This window comes from Manis pentadactyla, chromosome 13 (genome assembly GCF_030020395.1).
Source record: "Manis pentadactyla isolate mManPen7 chromosome 13, mManPen7.hap1, whole genome shotgun sequence".
NCBI lineage: Eukaryota > Metazoa > Chordata > Mammalia > Pholidota > Manidae > Manis > Manis pentadactyla.
Window position 1 is genome coordinate 102807286 of NC_080031.1, and position 22266 is coordinate 102829551.

Consider the following 22266-nt stretch of genomic DNA (forward strand, 5'->3'; position numbering starts at 1 on the left):
AAGCATTGTAGAGACTAGTTCAGCCAGTCCTTTCTTTTCTTCTCTTTTTTTATTAAAGTATTACTGATATACAATCTTATGTTTGTTTCAAATATACAACACAGTGGTTCAACATTTACCCATATTATCAAGTCCTCACCCCCTTCAGTGAGGTCACTGTCCGTCAATGTAGTAAGAGGTTACAGAATCATTAACTGTATTCTCCATACTGTACTACCGTCCCCGTGACCAGCCTATATTGTGATTGCGAATCATTTTGCCCCTTAATCCCCTTCCCTCTCCCCTCCCACCTTCCCCCACCCCTCCCCCTTGGGAGCCACTAGTCTCATCTCAGTGTCTATGACTCTACTGTTATTTTGTTCCTTCTGTTTTGCTTTGTTTTTATACTCCGCAAATAAGTGAAATCATTTTTGTCTTTCTCCACCTGGCCTATTTCGCTGAGCGTAATACCCTCTAGATCCGTCCATGTTGTTGCAAATGGGAGGATGAGCATTCTTTTGTCCCTAAAGGATGACAGACCCTCCCTTTCACCAACCTCCTGCCACAGCCTGCCACTAAGTCTAAGGTTCTCACCCCTGGAGAGACTTCTTTGGCTTAAAATCCTCCATTTACAGGAAGCTGTTAATCTGAGTGTGGTGGTGGGGTGGGCGTGTGTACGTGTGTGTGTGTTTCTGTTTCAGGGAGGATCTTTGAAAAGGACTGTAAATCTATTCGGGACCAGCTTGACCATCACTCCGTGACTCAGTCTGGCCACATTTTTTCAGTCCCCAGGTTTGCATGGGGGTTTGTGCTCATGCTGGGACCAAGGCAAGGCTGCTGACCCCGCTTCACAGGGGAGACTGAAGACGAACATGGTGTGCGGCTGGGTCATCGGGCAGCTCACACTAACGGCGGCACATTCCAGACTCAAAGCCTGGTGGGATCGTTAGCTTCCTCATTGCAGGCAAAGAGGTGCGAAGAGAGCACCTTTGTAGGTACAAAGTTCGAAGATGATGAACTACAATAAGTAATAATAATTTATAAAACCCTTTTTAGGTCCCTGTCTCTGGCCTGTGTACTTTTCTCACATTATTGCATTTAATCTTCACAACGTCCCTATGAGTAGGTGTACACTGTCTTCATTTTACAAGGGAGGGATGGCCACTTAAAGCTAAGTTAAGTACTTGAATACACAGTGAGATTGACCCAGGCAGCCTGAGGCTCCTTCCGTCAAAGAGAAAACACACAACTGTATCTTTCTGCTGTGAAACAGAATTTCAGTCATTTAATCTCAGCAAAATAGCATCATTTGTCACATTTATGTCAATACTTTAGATTTCATTGGCATTATAATTTTTTTAAGTTTCTTTCTAAATAAGTCATATATATTTGCTTATGAATTTATTTTTGTTTAATAGTTGTATAAGAACTATAAGCATAAGAGTTTATACCTAGTTTTATATCTTTGTGCATATTTAGGTAATATTATAATAGAAATGACTTAGGTCAACACTGGCAGTCCACAGTATTGAATCATTAACACCCTCCACACATTAGCACTTTTACTTTAAATAAAGTCCCTTAATAACCTAAGAGACTGGACATATTTTGGCAGATTGGGTGAAGGGACAGTGAAGAGGTGCTGTTCAGAGATGGCTCTGTGGCGGGTTCCAAGGTACCAACAGGGTGGGGTAAACATTAATTTTCTTTCTGCACTGTGAGGACAAGATTCTACTCTCTTAGCCACCCTCACTGTGTTGAAGTTCTGCTGCCTGTATAAATGTCACTTTATAGGCAATCACTCTTTCCTCCAGCTGCTTTTAAGATATTCTTCATGGTGTTTTCCATCCTCACAACTGTGTGTCTACCTGTGGATGTAGTTTTGTTTATACTGCATAGGACCTCATGTACTTCCTGAACTTTAGAATTCATGTCTTTCCTCAAAAGTGGAACATTTTGAGTGCACATCTCTCCAGCACTCCCTTATCTGCCTTTCCACTCATCTCCCATACCACAGCACCACCTCTAATTCTCCTCACCTCCCATTGATCTCACAGTGTTACATTCCAGTTCACTTCTTCAGATTTATTTGTCTGTTTACCCGTATTCTCTCTTTGGATGTGTCCAGTGTAATATTTAACCTGTTCGTTAGGATTTTTTTAATGGAAAGGAGAGTGTATTTCATCATTTACATTTCTAAACTACTTTACTTAGATGTAAGTTATGTATAAAAAAGCACACCCATTTAAACTGTACCATTAGCTAAGCACTGATGAATGTATTTACCCATGAGACCACCACACACACAATCAAAATACAGATTTCCTTCACCCCTAGGAGTTTCCTTGTGCCCTGGGACATTTTCAGCAATTATATCTTCCAGTATTTTTTCTGGCCTTTTCTCTTTCTCTGGAATTCTAGTTATATAAGTACTGAACATTTGAATATTGTTCCCTCAGGTCTCTAAGGTTCTTGGTGCCTCAGTTTTCCTCAGTCTTTCTTCTCTCTGTTGTTTGGGAATGTATGTTGCTCAGTCTCTGACTTCACTGATTCTTGCTTCCACCTTCCCCAATAAGTGACCGGTCCCACATAGTGAACATTTGAATTTTCAGTTTTTGTACTTTTCAGCTCTAGAATTTCCTTTTCTAACTTTGTTTCCATTTATCTATTGAGAATTCCTAGCTGTTCATTCAGTATGATACCATATTTCTTTTCATTCTTTGAGCACATTTATAATAACTGCTTTAAAGTCAATGTCTGCTAAATCCAACATCTGGAGCCATTCAAAGTCAGTTTCTATTGGCTAACTTTTCCCTTGAGTATAGTGCACATGTTAATGTTTCTTTGCATGTCTAGTAATTTCTGGTTGAAAATTGAGCCTTGTAGATGATAAATTATGGCAACTGTTTTATTCTTCTGAGGTATGTATATTTTTTGTTCTAGTAGGCAGTGAACTTGTCTGGATTCCAGTGCAAACTCCGTCACCTTTATGATACACAGCAGCTAGTATCTCTGTTTTTATGACCTCCCATTGGTACTTTTTTACCTGGCATTTGGGAGTTTCCCCTGTTTTTGTGTAATTTGGTGGCTAGTCAAGGATTTCAACAGAGACAGAGGTCACTCTCGTTTTATTTTCTTGCATCTAGAGGTTTCCCTCTCTCAAACTTTTAGCTGTCTGGCTGGTGTGGGGCTCTGTGTCTGATGTTTCAAGCCTATAAGATTCAACTTTCTGGCACCTGACTTGTTCATGGTTGGGAAGTTCACTCAGAAAAAAAAAAAGGCAGCAAATTCACAGTCAGGACTGTGCATAGCTGTGTTATTCAAGGGCAAGAGCAGATTTATTTCTGGTTTCTGCTCATTTTTTCACCAGGCCCCTTAGAGCCTCCTCCCACACATGCATAGTTTAGATTTTGGCCTGTGATTTGGACAGAGTTTATTCTCTGAATTTTATACTCCTTTTGTGGTTATTATGCTGCCAGTACTTTTCCTGTAGATTTCTAGCTACATTTTCAGGCTTGAACTCTGATCTCTGGCATCTTGGCTGGTAAGGCTGTGGTTTTCCACTGCTGTTTTTTTTCCAGCTATAGCTGTAAGGATTGGATATCATCCTTAGTCCAGGAAGACATAAACTCTCAATTCTTACCCCTTCCTGTGGCAGCTTTTTGAGAGTAAATGCTCTTTCTGCTTCTGTCTGCTTTTGGATTCTCTCCAGGGTCTTTAAATAGTTGTGGTTTAAAAAATTTTTTTAACCTTATTCTTATCGGTGTTATGTATGGGAGGGTTTCATGACCACTGCACTCCTGTGACACTTTTGGAAGTAGTCTACCCATTAAATTTTTAGTTTCAATATCTCTGTTGTTTATTTGAAATTCTATTTGCTTTCTGAACTAAGTCCACCTAATATTCATGATACCTTTTTATTTCTCACATCATAAGTCCCTTTTAAAAATGTTTTTGATCATCTTAAATATACTTATTTATGGTCTGTATCCAGTTAGTATCCAATAATTCCAGTATCTGAAGTCTTGGGTGTTCAGCTGTGCCATTTGCTCTGTCTGCTGACTTTCTCTCATTCAACTTTTTATAAGTAAATTTTAGCTTATGAGCCATGCACCCTAATTTGGGGGTTAAAATCTGTAGAGGGATTTTGTTTGCTTTTACTTATGTTCAAATTATATCATGGACCATTGTCATATACTAATTTCTAAGGCTGGGGGTTCCTAGGCCTGGCAGGTAGTATAAATTTGTAGTCCAATTCCATTTGAGGACAGACTCATGATTATAAATTCTTATAGGGAGACTTTTCTTTCTCATGATACAGAGCTGATGACAACCATATCCTGCAGCCAGTGGATAGACTATTCCTCATCTGTGTCTTCACTGACAGTTCAGCTCTTTGGAACTCCTGATTAGCAGTGGTCTTGATTATAATTCTTGCTAATTTCCAATCAAGACCTAGTCTGCTACACTGATCCCACCCCCAGCTCTTTTGAGGGACTTTAAAAACCTCATCTACTTGATTATCACGAGAAATGAGATTAACCCCCACTACTGCCATTTCCGAGTTACTGCTCTGAGTTTTTCAATGTCTTACTTGATTTGATTTTCTAATCTGGGAAGTCTGAATAGAAAAGTAAAAAAATTAGAGTACAATAAAACCCCATCCACACCTATATTTATTAGATGTTAATGTTTTGCTATATTTGCTTTAGCTGTGTGTGTGTGTTTGCTGAACCATTATGAATTATATACATCATGATATTTTACTTGTAAATACTTTATCAAGTATCTCCAAAAACATGAGGCTTTTCTCTATAAAACTATATTACTATTTTCATACCTAACAAATTGTATTAATCAGGGTTCTCCAGAGAAGTAGAACTAGTGGTGTGTGTGTGTGTGTGTGTGTGTGTGTGTGTACAAGAGAGAAAAAAAATTACCAAGAAATTTTACCACAAAATTCCCTAGAGCCAAAGGTCATGCATTCCAGATTGAAAGGGCTCTCTACAAACACAACACAAAGATCCATATGAAGGCACATGATTATATTTCAAATGCTGGAGCCAAAGAAGACATTGAAAACTTTCAGAGAGGAAATGAAGTAACATTCAGTTGATCAGGAATCAGAATGGCATTGTATTTTTTTACATCAACACTGTAAGCTTTGGAGACAAAACAGCAATGCCTTAATGTTTTGGAGGGAGAATAACTTCCACCTGAGAATTCCATACCCAGCTAGACTGACAACCAAGTGTATGGTTAGAATGAAGACATTTTCAGTCACAAAGGCCTTCTAAAAAGTAACTTTGCATTTACAATTTGTAAACAAAGCCACTAGGGGAAGTCTTAAAAAGCTGGGTGAAGGTGGAGTTTGCTTAGTCAAGAAAGGGCATTACAGGGGATTCAGGAACAGCAGGTCTAAAACAGGAGAGAGGTACAAGGAATCCCAAGAAAATAATTCAGGGAATTCACAGAGTGATAGCTCTGCAGGAGGCCTTGAGAGCAGCCTCATGGATCTGAGGGATGCAGGAGGGACATCTCAGTGAAAAGATGAACTGATAAACAATGTGGTTGGTTGTACTGAGAGGCTTTTTAGAGTGTGTCAGAAAATTTGGGACTGATTTAGTGGTAAGTAAATTGAAGATGGTGTAAATGAAAACTAGAACACTTGTATAAGAAAATACATGAGATCATCTGTACGGTTTATATGTAATTAATAGTTACATAGTTCTGCTAATGTAAACACTGAATCTTGAACTAACCAGTGATAGACTATAGGGAGGATGGGGTGGGTTGGAGACTATATACATAGCTCTCAGGTGGGTAGGGTAAAAAACAAAATCCTTATCTTCCATAGAATGAAACCAATGGATACTGTTTAATAGTGAAGAAAAATCAAGAAGGGAAATGTCAACATGTTGTTTAGAAATGCAGAGTCAGGAGAAATGCCTGGAAGATAGGAAAGTGGTTGCCTCTAGAGAACCCAAATTAGGAGTGCAGCGGTGGGGGACTACTGTTTTTCCTTTTGTTGTTGTTGTTATAAACTTATAACAATATATGACTTTTAAAACTGTGAACCTGTCTTGGTTTGATTTTTTAAAAACTTTAAATATAAAAGTAAAATATTCATTCATTTCAGTACTTTAAGTACCCTTTGTAATGAATTGTGATCCATGTCATGGTGCATCTTAACATTACCATGTTGGTAAGGTTCTAAGTCATCCTCACCTTCTTTAAGGGCAGGGATTTCCCACCTCCTAAGTTTGCACTGTCCAATGTAGTAGCCGCTAGCCATGCATGGCTATTTAAAACTAATTTAAGTAAAATAAAATTCCAATTTCAATTTTTCTTGCCCTAGTCACATTTCCAAGTATTCAATAGCCATACATGGCTAGTGGCCACTGTATTAAACAACACTGTCCTAAATCAGTCTCAGGTCCACCCCTTCTTTCCAGCTTATTGCTGTTCTCTCTAGGCAGGATACAGTAGTGACTGGAGGTGTGGGCTCTTGAGTCACTATACGAGCTCAAGCATGGGCTTCGTTGCTTCCTGGCTGTATGAGTTCGGGCACATCATGTAACCTGTCAGTGCTTCAGTTTTCCTGTCTGTCAGATGGGGATACTAACAGCACCATCACCTCCTAGGGGTTGTGGGGATGGACTGTGATAATGCGTTTACGTAAAATGCTTAGCATCATGCCTGGCCCACGGTGCACACTCAGGAAAGGTTTCCTGCGGCAGCTGGAATCCTCGTGTCGTGCCCTGCCACATATGCCTCCAGCCACTTCTGAGCTTGCATGCAGCCCTGATGGACAAGCCCCATATGCACCAACAGCCTCCACCTCACAGGCCTGCCCCTCTTTTTCTCTGAGCACTTCTTCAGGTGGGACAGAGGCTTGCTCAGTCTGAAGGAGAGCAGCCCAGAAGCGCTGGGATTTCCACCTCCAGTGGAAGCCCTCACCCAGAGGATGGCCTCGGTGGGTAAATACCCCCCTTCCACTGGGGGAGAAATTCTGAGAAGTCTTCCCCACAGTCCCTCAGAGGCCCCCAGGGGCAGGGAGCCCCGCCTGTCCCCAGCAGGGACCTACTCAGTGACGCATCCTTTGTTGGCCCTTCTCCTGTCCCTGCCTTACTTTCCCCCTCTCTCGTTGTGCTCCTTGGGGTCTCCTCCAACTTCTACCCAAATCATGGTCTCAGGGTCTGTCTGGGAGGAGCTCACACTGAAAAAACCACCGCCGCCACCACCGCCATGTTCGTCGGTTCAGGCACTCCTTGCTTCAAGACCAAGCACCTACAGTAGCTCCCTGGCTGCTTTTCCCATCTTCATTTCCACTCCAGGGCCAGAGCCATCTCCGTCTAATATAAATCTGGAGCTGTGACTTACCTGGTTCCTTCTTGCCTAGAGGTGCAGTAAAACTTAGTCCTGTGATCAGGAACCTTCACAAATCCCCCTGAACCTACCTTACCAGCCTCACCTCTGGCTAGTTACACTGCTCACCGTCCTTTAAACACACCATTCTCTTCTGTATTCCTGTATCCTCACACATGCTGTCTCTGATTGGAGTAATAATATAGAAGTAATAGTTATTGATCACTTACCCTATATCAAATAGTGTTCTATGCAATGTGCACAGATACGTTCATTTAATCCTCACAGCAACCTTATGAAGAAGGTTTTAATATTCTCCCCATAGTAGAGATGTGGAAACCGAGGCTTAGGAAAGTCACATACTTAATAGTGAAGTTGGGTAACTCCGAGGTTGTGCCCTGTACTTGGCAGGAAAGTTACATAACACACAAATGATTAACTTACAAGAAATCGACTTTACTGAGGGGGGAGAGAGAGAGTGAGAGAAAGTAAGTGTGGTTTGGGTAGTCTGCCTGACATTCCATTCAATGCGTACCTGCTCCAAGGAGGGGGCAGGGGGGATAGGGGGCAAGGGTCTGCTGCTATCCCGGCTTTCTGGACTGCTTGTACTGGGAGCACGTGGCTGGTGGAATGTGATACAGTGCTTAATTATTCACATGTTCACGTGACAGAGCTCCCAAAATACATGCCTGTTATTTACTGAGAGATGGTTCATCCGTCTCTCTGCTGGCTTTTCAGGGCTCACTTTGACCCTGTGTGACTGCCTCCCCAGGACAGGTGACTCTCCAGTGCCTGGTCCATGAGGGACAGGAGACTCCATGGTCCTGTTCCCTTTTCCCACCTGGTGGACACCTGCTTATCTCTTCTGACTCAGGGCAAGCATCACATCCTCTGGGAAGCTTTCCCTAACTCCCCTGGGAAGAATCCCCTTCCCCCAATGCTCCTGGAACACCCTGCACACATTTCTTTGCACACTCTATGTTGCACACTAAAAATCTGTTTACACCGCGTTTCCCGGCAACATTGTATATTCCTCAGTAGAGCCCGTTTCTTTATGAGATGTTTCAGTCCCTCCTCTGTAGTAGGGGTTCAGGCAACATCTTCTTTGGTTGGTTGTCAGGAAGGCAAGTCTCTGTGCCTTCTAGAAAAAGAAATGAGGACAATTCAGAAGGGTCATTATAGTCCGTCGTGTTTCTTACAGAATCCGGAGTCATGGAAGTGATCCCTTCTGTCTCTATTCGCTCTCTGTCTCCTCGGTTTCTTTGTTCTTTCTATGAGGTCACTATTTGACCATAGGACTTTAAGAAGCCAGTTCTATGTGGTCTGTTGTTTTCCTCATTAGATCTATGTGAGTATGTTTATGTTATCTGTTTGCATACCAGGTGAACATATCTCTGCCAACCAGTCAAATCTCCCCAAACCCTCAAACTGGCACCATCAGTGAGGAGTTTCCACGTTGCCTTTCTGTTTTTCTGTCTTGTGAAGGATGTGGTTTTTTGGTTATGTGATTCTTTTTAAGCCGCTTCATTTGTTTTTGGACTAATAGCATAGCTCCCCAAACTTGGACAGAAATGTCAAATTCAGAATCTCTGGAAGCACAGCAATAAGACGCTAATTAGTTCATGTTTTCCATAGAATGAGTCTCAAATACACAATCACTGCTTTCTTGTTCTATTTCTCACCCTTGACGATGCTGGCAAAACTTTTTCCTTTTGGATGCAAGGGGATTGGTTGGAACAGAAAGCATTTTCCTATACTCCACCTGCTGGATGGAATGAATAAAAGCCTTGGGGAAAGATCTAAATATTTACCAGATAGAACCTCAGCCCCCAAAGTTTCAAGTCTGGAATACATTTCACAGCCCCAGGCCAGAAACATGCATGCTGATACTGATTATTTGTATCCTTTGGCAGAGGGTCTAGAGAAGTGTTATAATTCATTTGGAGAGAAAAGTCTGTGGTGGGGTGGGGGTGGGAGTCAGGTGGGAATGATTATGTGTATATAGCTTCTACTTAGCTATCTAGATGCTGGAGAATGGAGTCCGCCTACCTTCCTGCTTCCATCACTGGCTTCTACCCTGCTGGCTAACTTCAGTTCACACCTTGCTTTCCACACCTGGACCTCCTTGGCATTGTGTTCCCTCCTGCCACAGTGCCTTAGCACACACACTGCTGCCTCCATCTGGAATGTTCTTCACACCCCACACTCCACCTCTTTACCTGGTCAACTCTTAGTCGTCCGTCAGACATCAACTCATTTCCTCAGGGAATCCCTTGAGTAAGTGAAACCCCTGAATTCACTGGATACTTCTCCTTTGTAAGTACCTGTCACTTACAATTTTACATTTGTCTGTGATCCTTTGTGTAGATTACTTCCTGCTCTATGGTATGGGACAAAGGATATGCTGGTGTTCATTTTAAAAATTGTCAAGTTTTATGTTTATTTTAATGTGTATTAGAAAATATATATATATGGTAGTAGCTTATCTTTTTGTGAAATTTTTGCCTACTGTAAATTCACCTTCCATAAACCATATGAACCGGTAGTGCCATGATCAGGCAATGGGTATATAGGCTCTTGGAAGCAGTATGCAAATAAGTGAAATTTGGGGAATAATATGTTCATATGCTTCTCCTTACTAAACTGTAAGTTCCAGAAACGAGCTTTATTTGGTATACCATCGCGCCCACCATGTCTGGTGCATATTTGGGCCTTAATAAATATTTGTTGAAAAACTGGGCAGTGGTTGAATGACCAATTGAAGGACTCAACAAGTGCCCCTCCTAACGAGATATCAGCTGATGAGAAAGAAGGCTGAGATTTCTCTTGAGGATCAGCCACATGGATTGTACATGAACTTTGTGGACTTAGAACATTCAGTTTCAAAAGCCCAAAGACACGGCAGAGTCACGGGGCTGTAGGGGACCTTTGCAGTTAGCCTGCTCAGGGCAGCGCCTCCAGCGTCCTGGGCGGGTATTGTCACAGGCTAGGTTTCCTGAGAAGTGGACCCTGAGATGAAGATCAGCGTGCGGGAAGTTTCTCAGGGATCTTGGGATGGACACCTGTGGAAGGGAAGGAAGCAGGTTAGGGCAGGAGGAGAGGTGGAGGCGGTCTCAGCAGAGGCCTCGGCTGACTTTATGAGAACTTCTGACACCAGGACGATCCTGCAGGGCTGTCCAGAGTTGAAGCATAGGGGCCAGGCAGTTGGGCACCTATGTGCATCACCTTGGAGGGGCGTGCCCTGGGGCACGGCAGCTTTCTTCACCGCGGTGCTGATGGTGAAGGCCTGTCAGCAGGTTAATACTCTCAGCAGCTGGGAGGGTCACTTCTGAAGGGGGTCCCGGGTGCCACACTGCCGAGTAGACCCCAGGCGTGCATGCAGGCTCTGTATGGAAATCTCCAGGACCTGCAGGCCTCAGTCACTACATGTGGATGTACTAGTGACCATGGCTGGAATGACTGTAGTTGTTAGAAAAAAATTATTTCTTTATATTGAAACAAAAACCACTTCCTTGTCAAGTTCCAAATACCTGTACTCATTTGATTCCCAGAGCAAGAAAACAAAAGGACCTTTGAACTGTCTGGAGAGAATTATAATATCTCATTTTAAATCTTCTCTTAACTAAACACACTTAGTTTCTTTTGTTTTTTTTTTTTTTATTTGTTTTTTCTATGGTTCCTTACTATTCATCTATTAGTTTTCACATAACTTTTTTAAAGTTATCAAACTTCTTTTAATAAGCAGCATCTAGAATGAGATACAATAGCCTAGATGTGGACTAACCCGCTCACATTACAGTAAGATAATTATATCCCATAATCTCTGCCTTATAGAAGTAAGAGTGGAGTCAGTCAATGTTATTATCTCTTGTTCAAATGAATTGCTGTGAAGCAATTTCCCTCCAAATGTGGATTCATAAAGAAAATCACTGGGACCCGAAATGGAAATCTAAAAGATAATTTTTAACTCTATCTTATTAGTATATGATATGTGTAATTATATTTATTATAAAAATAATAGCAAATATTTATTCAGTCCTTATCATATGCCAGGTACTGTGTTAAAAATACTTCCATGCCTCCATCTCATTCGATCCTCTCCACAAGCCTGTGAGGTTGGCACTGAATGTCTGCTCATTTCAGAGGGGAGGACGCAGAGGGCAGACAGGTTAAGGAACTTTCCCAAAGATACAGTCAGGAAATGGAGGAGCCAGAATTTGAACTCTGCCAACCCGACTCCAAAGCTACGTTCTTCTGTATGTGCGATTTACATTGATTTGTACATTACATTGAGTTAAATTCATTAACGACTTAAAATCTAAAGAAAGTACTTTAAATACATGATGGCCTTTGGAGAAGCTCAGGGGGATTAGAAAGAGCATTTTTAAAAGGGAGCAAGCCCCCCAAGTTGAGGCTTTCATCTAGAGACTTTCTCTACTACTATAATCTTCTTAAGGGCAATGACCACATTTATCCATCTTTTAATACTGTGGCTAGTAGAGTATCTAAATCATGGTTTTGCCAGTTGCCAATTTATTGCCTATCTGATCCAAATCCATTCTTCTTTGCCTTGTTTTATGATACTGGAGCTGGACCCTGTACACGTTTCTCCTTTGCCAGCTGACGCACCTTACGGTTTGTCTGTAGAGAGCATTGGAGGGATACTGCAAGACGAAGGGGCTTTTCTTTGGGATTCCTCTAGTTCTCTTCTTGTTCCTCCAGCGCAGTGGCCAGAGGGCAGCGTCCTGCAGGAAACCTAGTGCTGCACAACCTCCAGCAAGTTATGCTGGCACCCCGCAAGCTGCTCCCTGCAGGGAGCTCCCGAGGCCCTGCCGTGAGATCATCCGCCCGCCATCCTGTGGGCCACAACCACACCTTTGCCAGTGAGGTCAGAAGACCTTCTCCCAAGTACGCTCCTTCCTTGAGTTCTAGCCTCAGGCTTGGGGAGTGTAGCTGCTGTTCCAATATTCTTTAGAGATCTCTTTACCCCTCTTAGTAGTTCATCTCTTTTCACTCGTTGGTAATTCTTTTTATTAAAGTTATCCCCTTCAAATTATCGATGTGATCTCTGTCTCCTGATTGGGCCATAACTAAGCAGGTGCTAGATGCTCAATACATGATAAATGAATAGATGAGTTAGTGAAGGAATTGAGGAAAGATGCCTTATTTTCAACTTATTGTTACTGTCTATTCTTGAGGTCTGGACTGGATGGAGTAGCCCTCGGCCCTGTCAAACTCTTCCCAGATGTTCAAGTTGCTTGGGAGTTACACATTTTCTGGCAATTTATAAAACCCATCTTTCTTGCTCACGTCGGTTAAATATTATATGACAGAGTCCCCTAACACCAAGGATCAAGAAACAAGTTTTTCTTTCAGTTGCCCTCTCTGCACAGCCGCCAGGGATTTGTGATTTTATCCTGTATTATTAGAAATAACCTGGCCAGTTCAAACACCAGCACCACTTCCCAGGTCAGAATCAGGATTCCTCATGCAGGCGTCTTATTTGGAGAATGCCATGGGTTGTACTATTCACTTCTACAGGAAATTACTGAGTTCTTAACACAGTTGACATTCCCAGGCTACGTACAGCCCAATTTTTACAGTCCATACAAATTAGCCTATAGGAAAACTATTATGAGTTATTTTGGAGAAAAAGTTTGGAGCTAAAGCGTATCAGTAATCTAACATCTTGCTCTTGTGCATCTCTGGGTAAGACTAAAAAAATTTTCTTCTAAGGCAAGAAAAAACCATGAAATATGAAAATCATAGTGATGTGTGTTTCTGTAATGATTTGCACAAGTTGCCTGTGTACACCTACGTGCTAACACACTGCAGCCGAGTGCATCAAATCCTGAAACTGAACACAGTTCTGAACAAGAAGTACCCAACCCCTCACTAAGGCTGATAGAAAAGCGCATCAAGGATGCAGTGAGGTTTTTGCTTGTTTATGCAATAAAACAGACACCAATGTCTAGCTCCTGGATGTGTAAATTAGCCTGTGTGACAGTGGGTAGCTAAGAGGGAAGGAAGCAATTTAGGAAATACCTCCTCCCCACATCACAAACATTCTCAGACCCATCAGAAGACCCCAAAACTACAGTATATGCATTTTATAAAGCAAATCCATCCTGTAGCTTCAGGCTGTGTGTGACCTGCTTTCTCTTTTTAATTTTATAACTAGGGTGGAAAGCTAGCAGTGCAGTATGTCATGGTCAATATATCAACCGCAGAGTGGATACAGTGTTATGGAAAGATCCAAGCAGTCAGTTAGTGCATTTTCCCTGTAACCTGAGAGAATGACAGATGGATCACTGGGGGCTGGATGCCCAATGTCACATCCCCACATCTCACGCTCTAAGTTCCCTGATTGGATTTGAGAGTGAATTTTATGCTCAGAGGTTCTGGGTTTCTAGTCTTTTCCTGACTCAGTCTACTTTTCATGTCGTGTTTAGAAATGGTTATGAAAGAGAAATTGTGTGTGGGAGGGGCGCGAGAGAGGAATGAAGTGAAAACCATGGGAGTCAGGGAGTGAATGGCCTCAAGACCCAAGTGATGAATTCCAAAGAAGGGGAGAGGTCAGGCCCCCAGGGCTCTGCCCGGGCGTCTGCTGAGACCTGAGTTGCAGGCAGCAGTGAGTGCCTGTGGGGTGCACACCATTGCATTCATTTTGCGTGATCAGTAGTAAAGCAGCTAAAAGAATTCACCCAGCCCTCAGAACAGGTGGTTCCTGGGTAACAGGATGTCCCCTTATCTTCGAACAAACCATGACTTTGAAAACACTAAAACCCTAATACAAGATCCTAATTGGTCTCGTCGTCTTTGGAAAGAAGACAGTTGCGTTAAGCTGATGTTTTTCAAACTTCAATTGTGACCTCTTAATGTCATGAGCCAGTTTAATGGGTCTTTGACAAGCAATTTTCAGTGGGATGTAATAGAAAAATCTGAGCACATCTGATAAATATATAGTTTTGTGACATTTTTTGTTTCCGTGGTACAAGGGTCTGCACGTGCTGGATTGTGATGGGAAATGTATTTCTTACTGTGGATCAGGCTCTAAAAAGTAGAAAAATGCTGCTTTCAGCAACTGTAAAAGGGAAAGGAGGCCTCGATTTTGGTGTAGAATGAGCAGTGAGCAAACACCACCCAATTGGTTTTTTTAAAGACCCATGTGCCTATGTGAGTGTGCATGTGTGCAAGCAAGTGTATGTGAGTGTACATGTGTGAACACTGTGTGTGTGTGCACATGTGTGATCTGATTCTGCATGGAGTCTAGGCAATAGTGTACTTTCTCCTACAAGTAAGAAGGCAGAACATCCAGAAGGAGACATTGCTTGGTATAATATTTTCAGAAAATCTGATGGGTGAACCTATAGCCCTGCACTGAGGCTCTTGAGATGCCACAGAGGCACCTCTTGCCATTGACTTAAAATTGAACCAAGACCTTAAAGTTTTTGTTCTGGTCACCATATCTTTGCTGAAGCACAAACTGGTCAACTCACCAATAGTAGCATCATTTCACTATGAAGAAAATGTGTCAGTTGCGTTAGTGATGTTGCTTTGCTCTTCGGGGGGGCAACTTTCCTGATGCTACGTCCCTAACGGAGCCCTAGAAAGGCACCAATGTTGCCTTAGGTTTCCAAACAGAATGAAAAGTGCTTCTACCTTAGCTTTTCCTGTCAGCCTTTAAAACCTCCTATCTGGAGATAAAAGCGGCCACACCTCCGGGATGGCAGCGGAGGCCTTCGCGGGTAGCGGAGATGCCGTGATGCGCAGACACCCAGAGAGACATCGTCACCAAGCAGTGGGACATTTATTAATACTTGCAAGGTGCAAAAGTAAAGAGACAGTGATGTAAAATGACAGGCATCCTCTTCATCAGAGGTCTGCTTTGCAGCCACGAGCTTGGGTGGTTTAGGCAGTATGTTCTACAAAGCTGAGGCCTTGGGCTCCATTGCCTCTGACACAAGGCAAAGACCTTGATCGCCAGCAACACATCACGTTCCAGTCAGTTTTTTTAAGTACACGCTGTTGGCCATAGGAGGCTCTGATTATCATCCCTTCCAGGACGGGGCCGCCACCTCCCCCTCCACGTTGAGAGCAGTCAAAAGTATATATGCTCCTGGTGCTTTGTACAGAATGGCAGGCAACTCTTAACAACTGGCTGAGAATGAATCCCCATGAGAGGCACCTGACAGGCAGATGGCTACAAGGCTTACTCAAGGCAGAGAGCGAGGGACAGGAGTGCTCCATGCCGGGGGAACTAGAACCCGTTTGATACAGAGTGGGGAACCACCCACTGTCCCCTTCCACTGGACCCGGCAGGCTCTTTGCCTGATTGAAAAGTCCTGCCTCTGATGCTGACATGGTTCTACAGTTGGAAATATTAGGTTTACCTTGTCACGTCCCCTGATGCTTTGGCAGGGATTTGTCTTATTTTGGGTGTTGCTAACTTCCAAAATGTGGGTCGCTGGGACTTGCTGTTTATTCAGCAGGAACCTACAAAGTCTGTATTTTAACTTGACTGAAAGAAATGAATGCACAGCATCTTTCATCATAAATATAATGCCCTAGGAGAGAGAACAGCAGCAAACCAGACAGACAAGGTTTCCAGGGGCCCCAGGACCCAGTACAGGGCCTGGCACACAGTAAACACTTAATAAATATAGACTGAATGCATACATGAAGAATGACTGGACTGCAGTTGCCAAGGTCACAATAGGGTTTCTTCTAAATGCTTTGGGTCTCGGAAACCACAGACTTCCGTCTCATCTATTAGTAACAGTATTTAATTTTTCTTGGTCAATGTTGACTTGAATTTGATTCATACACTAAAAATTCTGGACCAAATAAATACCTTGGATTTCCTCTCTGGGTACCTTTTTCTGGCCAAATCTTCATAGTAAAACATCTTCATAGTAAAAAGATGTTAAACCATTCTGTACTATCCCCAACTTGCCTGCAAAAATGTACTAAAATAGAATAGAATCGTCTTATCCAAGTTACAAAAACAAAAACTGTTAAGATATTGTTTTTCTGGACCAATGCAGAATGTTAACTGAGTTCAATTCCTCAATTAAACTACTGCTTTGAACTTCCACAACACGTCATTTTTCTCCCATTCTAAATACGACAGTTCAATTACTAAGGAGTTATTTCTCAATTAATAATTACTTCAATTCTTTATAACAGGAGCTAACACTCTCATCAATTTTTATCCACAATTATCATAGCGTTGCTTAAGAGTCCCCATTTTCAAAAGAAAATTTGTAACAGCATAATGAAAAACAAAGAAAAATCTCATAGGTAAATGTAGTTTAAGTGGTAGATAATTGAGGAGCTTATTCATCATATCCTATTATTCTCAGTAGCTGAATGCTAATCAGTTTAATAGCCTTTGAGCTATAGTTTTAAAATGTGATTAAAACATACAATCTCATGTAAATTTAAATGGCTTATTAAAGGCCCTTACATGGCGACAGTATCATATGTCAGAAATGAATGGTGTTTCTAATTTGCTAGTCGCTTGGGTCAAGTTTACTTTAAGCAGGAAGCATATTTATACAAGTAATCGTCACACAATGGTCTCGGGAAAAGCTGTTGGTGAGGGTTTAACATTTTTGGAGGATGCTTTCGTATATCTTCTAAATGGGCATTTTATAGGCATTGGGCCAAAGTGCCTTAAATCCACCCTCCTTAGTATAGGTACGGCTGCCGCCAAGGCTGCCTAAATGCTCAGGAAGCTGGTGGGTGTGCGTTCTTTAATGGTGAAGCTAGAGGGGGTGGGGGGTGGGGCCACCTTCATTTGAAAAACATTTTTCAGGACCTTAAAAGTATGGTGGGGGGTGGCCACAGCGTCTACAGCACCTGGGAGCTTCTGGGAAATGTAACCCACCCCAGACCCACTGAGCCGGAATCGGCACTCAAACACCCAGTGTGCTTTGTAAGCACTGCCCTAGGACCCCAGTGTCTCTGCTTTCTGGTGACTAAGCACAGGTCATGGCGCCCCTTTCTCTTACCTTCTCACGTGTGGAATCATCCTCTAGAAGATAACGTTCCCTTCAGCCCACGTTTCCCTTCCTTTTTCATCACCCCCACACCCACCCCAGACCCACATGAATTTACCAACATCCAGTGTCCTTGCTTTGATCAAGAACCCACTCCTCATGCTTTCCACTTGACACCCGGGGGCTTTCTGCTGCTGGATAACCTTGGGAAATTCAAGGCATGGTAACAACTTCCAAGGCTATGCGTTTATTTTGCTTTCCTGTGGCTGAGCCTCCCATCCTTCATTTATTCTGCATTGAGATCCTGTCCTTCTAAGCTGTCCACCAGAATCCAATCTCCCCTTGCCACTTTAATCCCCTCCATTCTTGAGGGGGAATTTCTTCGCCCCTGTTTCTCTTGTGGAATGCTGCCTTCCTCTTGCCTAGCCATTGCTTCTCTGCTAATACTTGTGGGGTAGTGAAAGGACAGAAGGGAGTCGTGCCAGATGTGTGGGGGAGCCACAGGCAGGATCTACTCAGCAGAGGGAATCATATGCACTTGCTAATAACCCACTTGGCTGCCTCCTGAACATGCTTCGTTTAGCCCCACCCTTGCATTGAGGGGCTTAGCCTGTAGCAGATGCCCAGAGGCAACTGGACATCCAAACCAGACCCAGACTGGCCAGCCAGTTGGCCCTTAGAAGCAATTTGGTCCCTCGCTTCCAAACTGCTGGGGTAAAGGGCTCTGCAAAAAAGTGAACTGGGCATTTAGAAGCGCATTGCTTACAAATTCAGGTTCTGTGGACCAGGGGTTAGCGCAGCCGATGGTCAAGGGAACAATCTGGGGTCAACCAGGTGAGCACCCCATCAGGCCCCTCTGGAGTGGCCAGCACCCAGAACAGATTTCTTTAATCAGAGGAGACTGGCAGGGGGAGAAACAAGATTGCTTTCTGGCCATAGTGAGTCCGAGGACCACGTTTGCAGCTTCCATTCTTCTTGAGACCAACAAACCAATTCTTCTCGGCATGCTTCTTGGACGTGTAGGTATTGTAATGGTTTTCCTCCAGCCTTTCCAGAAACAAACATTCCTCATCTGGTGTCTGCTAAAAAGATAAAAGCAAAAACAGTGGAACTATTAGTGAGTGGTTTTAAACCTGGTTGCTCTGTTCACTAGCTGTGTGACCTTGGGCAAGGAACTAAGGCTTTGTTTCTGTGCCTCTGTTTCATCTTCAGTAAATTGGGATAATAACATGATCCATCTCTGAGGGTGGTAATGAGGACTTAGAACAGGACCCAACACATAACGAGCTTGCAGTATACATTTCCTATTATCATAAATTCCTCTACCATTTGCTGTCCTCAGGACCCAAGAGTCTCCCACTGGGGAGACCCTCAAATGACTGTAAGCACCTGAAGGGCAGGGCTGGGCCGGTTGTCTCTGAAGAGGCCTGGCATATAAAAAACATCCAATAAGCAAAACCAGACCGTAAAGCCATGGGATGTTCTAAGTTTGGATTTGAAGAATAAATAATAATCTACTAATAATACTTTTTTGGTGATGGGACTACAGTGTGGGAAAAACCTTCATGCACTGTTGGTGAGAAAAGCTGGCAGGAACTCTGAGGGTAGTTTGGCAATATGTATCAGAGTTTTGAATATGCATTACTTTTGACCCAGCAATTTTATTTCTAGGAGTGGACCCTTAGGAGGTAGTTGAGCAAGTATAAAACTGTATTTTCGAGGATGGTATTTTGAAGTATTGGACTTAATGGTAACAAATTGGAAGCAATCTAAATATCCATGCAAGGTGATTGATTAAGTGGATAGTGGTACATCCATACAGTGGAATCCAATGCAGCTTTACATTTATTAGACCGGAAAGATGGCTACAGCATATTAAATAGTTCATCCACTTAAAAAATATCTACCAACAATTACTTTTTTCCTTGAAATTCATCTGTTAGAGAGTTGGAGGAGCCCCAGTTATTTGAACTTTGTTAAGATTTTAAAATTCACTTATTATACTTGAAAATAACACAGGTGTATTAAAATACTTCTGTTGTGTATTGACTTCGCTCCAATTCCAAGTCATGTGATCACTCTATATTATCTCAGCACCCGCAGCAGTTGATTCCTGTACTGGTGGTTCCTAATCCTGTTGTTCATTGTTCTCTATTTGTGGGCATGCTGGTCTATTAGTCTGTAAGCCCTACTGAGAGAAGAGCTGGAACCTTGTCAGCCTTATGTCTACACCCCAGACCCAGAGCCTTGCAAGTAATATGTGCTTTTTGGCTAGGTGGTGAACTTAATTTGATTCCTGGGATCAGTAAAGCTATCTTTGGTTAGTAAGGAACTGTGTGACAGGAAGTCCCCTGCTTCTTACTCATTTGTAGCCTAGTGCAATGACACCTGGCTGAGACACTTCAGACCGTTTTAGAACAAGACAGGACATAGATGTAATATTTAATTGGGTGACTCTGCTCCTCTAGAAGAACTTAGCGTTTGATGCACATTGTTGGGGTGGGAGAAGGCAGGCAGTTTGGCCCTGTGTGGGTTGCCCACTCCCTATAAGGAGGGCTCATCCCACAAAGCCCTTTAGTGGGCGTCAGGCTTGTGTGCTGTGATGAAGCTGAGGATGGCCACGTCCCCCACCTGATTTCTCTGTCACACTAGAGCAGCTGACACACACAGAAGGGCTGAGTCACAGGATGAGTCAGCAGGCCAAATCGGAGGTGCTCTGTCCGCCGCTCAGCCAGGCTCTGTCAGTGCTTGTTACGTGCTCTGTGCAATGCCTCAGGCCTGAGGAATCAACAGTTGATTCATCCTATTGTTTTAATTATTTTCTCTTTTATATTTAGCATGGGGGGGGGCTGCTTTTCCCCCAGTTACAGGGTGGCATAGACCCACTACAGAAAATTTGGAAAATATAGGAAGGCATTCACTATTATAATATCAGCTGCTTACCACCCCCAGAGATAAATATATTAATGTTTTGGTATATAGCCTTTCAAATTTATTTTTAAAAATAAGTCTGTCCTTTCCACACATACATACAAATTTGTATCAGGATGGATTGTTACTTAAAATTGGTTGAGAACATGAGGCAGAGCTTTGAGATATTTTAGGACTTCTCTTTACCAATGGGGAAATGTAAAAAAAATATTAGACATAACACATTGATTACCCTCTGAATATTTCAGAGGTGAATTATAGTGACAGCCAGGACTGTGGTGGAGAAGGAGTATCTGGAGCCTAGAGGAAATCAGATTAATATTTTTATGAGAGGAAGAAGGTTATAGTAAACATCAAAACTGACTTAAAGGAGGAAAAGCCCTAAAACTGTAACCTATAACCTAAAAAATAGTGAGAGTCAGGGGATTCATAAATTGGTTATTGGTCTTGTAGCTACCATTGATGGCGCATTTCTGAAGCCTGCCCGCCACACTGGTGGGTGGGTTCTGTGCGTGCGTCGCTGACCCTGTCTGCGGTAGTTATCGTCCATTACTCTCCTCATTTTAGACAAGGCTCAGAGCGGGCGAGTAACTTGCCGAAGTGCAGAGGCATGAGATTCAATTGCAAACCTGAGACTGAATAATTGATTGGTTGATTGACTTTATTACCAATTGGAAGAACCACCTTTTAAAAACATTCTGCTCCCTATATAGCTGTCCTGCCTGCCTCCAAACCCTTTAAAGTTGTCCCGGTTGATCCGTATGTCAGCAGACAGCCTTCTAGAGGCTGCCTATCACTCTGGCAATCTCGTCTTCTGAGCCCTAGAGGGCAGCGTGAAAAAACGGAACTGTTTTCACCTCCCAAACCCTGGCTAACATTATCACTTCAAAGAGAGGGTTTTCTGCACCCACTGCCACTTGGCAATTGGATGTAAGTTAAAGGGAGCCCCAGACTAAAATCCCCTAGTGGCTTCTTTTTATAGACATCTTCATAAAAAGAAAGAAAGGGGTTTTTGGCCAAGCCTTAATTATCAGTTGTTAGGATACAGAGAAAAGATCATTGAAATCCAGAAATAATTTAAAAACCTAGGGCCATTGGCTTCAGCTGTCTTCCCATTCACATCTTTTACTGAAGATACCAATGGGCAAAGTCAGATTGCCTTTATTTCTATTCTTTTCTGTAAAGGCCAGTATCTATTGAATCAAACCTATGTGAAACATTAACTAGAAAATGTGGAGGTTTTTAGCTACTAAATCAACTCTTAGAATATGCTTCTCAGGGGCAGAGATGTGGCTCATTCATCTTGACGTCCTTGCAGTACCTAACTATACTTAGATCCAGGAAGCATTTGATCAATGTGCATTGAATTAAGTTATTAAGCTTTTTAGGTGCATCTTCCAGAATAAAAGGGCTGTTTTCAAAGTCGTATGCGTGACATATCAACTACTGGCTTCTGGGCAGTTTTTGTAAAAGGCATAGAGGATACACCGACAGCAAATGGCAGTGCTCAAGGAACGTTTCTGGAATGAACGAATTAAGTGGGATTCTGAAATGAGTGGCCAGTGAGTTACCAAAATCTTGATCAATGTCTCCCCATGTGTATGTGATAATATGTTTGAGTATTTTGAGAGAATACTGCAAGAAACACTTATGTTTGTGCTTAAAATAAGGCAGGGTGGAGCGTGGGAATCCTGCTGGAAAAATAACAAACAGAGGCGAATTGTTGCCTTATAGTTTGCATCACTCAACGTAACAAGATTTCTGGAAACCTCAAACCTTGGCCAGCTCTGGAAGCATGTCAGTCTCATACTTACTGAGCCGTATAAGAGACCGTCGGTGTCCATGGCCAAGTACTGGCCGGTCTCAGTACTCTTGATATACACCTCCCCCGCGCTTTCCGCACTGAGCTGCAGCTGAACTGAAATAAAAATAACACGAGCAAAAGTAAATAAACACTAAGCTTTTGCCGATAGGGCCCGGCGGC

The 22266-nt window shown here is 42.7% G+C and overlaps 1 protein-coding gene and 1 long non-coding RNA gene across 4 annotated transcripts in view; one reads left to right on the forward strand and one right to left on the reverse strand.

The window, feature by feature from the left end:
• Positions 1-22266, forward strand: part of LOC118917417 (uncharacterized) — a 308681-nt gene that overhangs the window by 182595 nt on the left and 103820 nt on the right. The window lies entirely within an intron of this gene.
• The window catches only part of FGF1 (fibroblast growth factor 1), an 89984-nt gene continuing 82856 nt past the window's right edge, over positions 15139-22266 (reverse strand). For 2 of the 3 annotated variants that reach the window (XM_057491026.1, XM_036895212.2), the window contains 2 exons: positions 22097-22200; positions 15139-18433 (listed from right to left, as the gene is read on the reverse strand). In XM_057491026.1, the coding sequence (XP_057347009.1) occupies positions 18239-18433; positions 22097-22200 (299 nt within the window). In that variant the 3' untranslated portion in view covers positions 15139-18238. The remainder of the gene's footprint in view (positions 18434-22096; positions 22201-22266) is intronic. The other variant, XM_036895222.2, reaches the window with a different exon arrangement.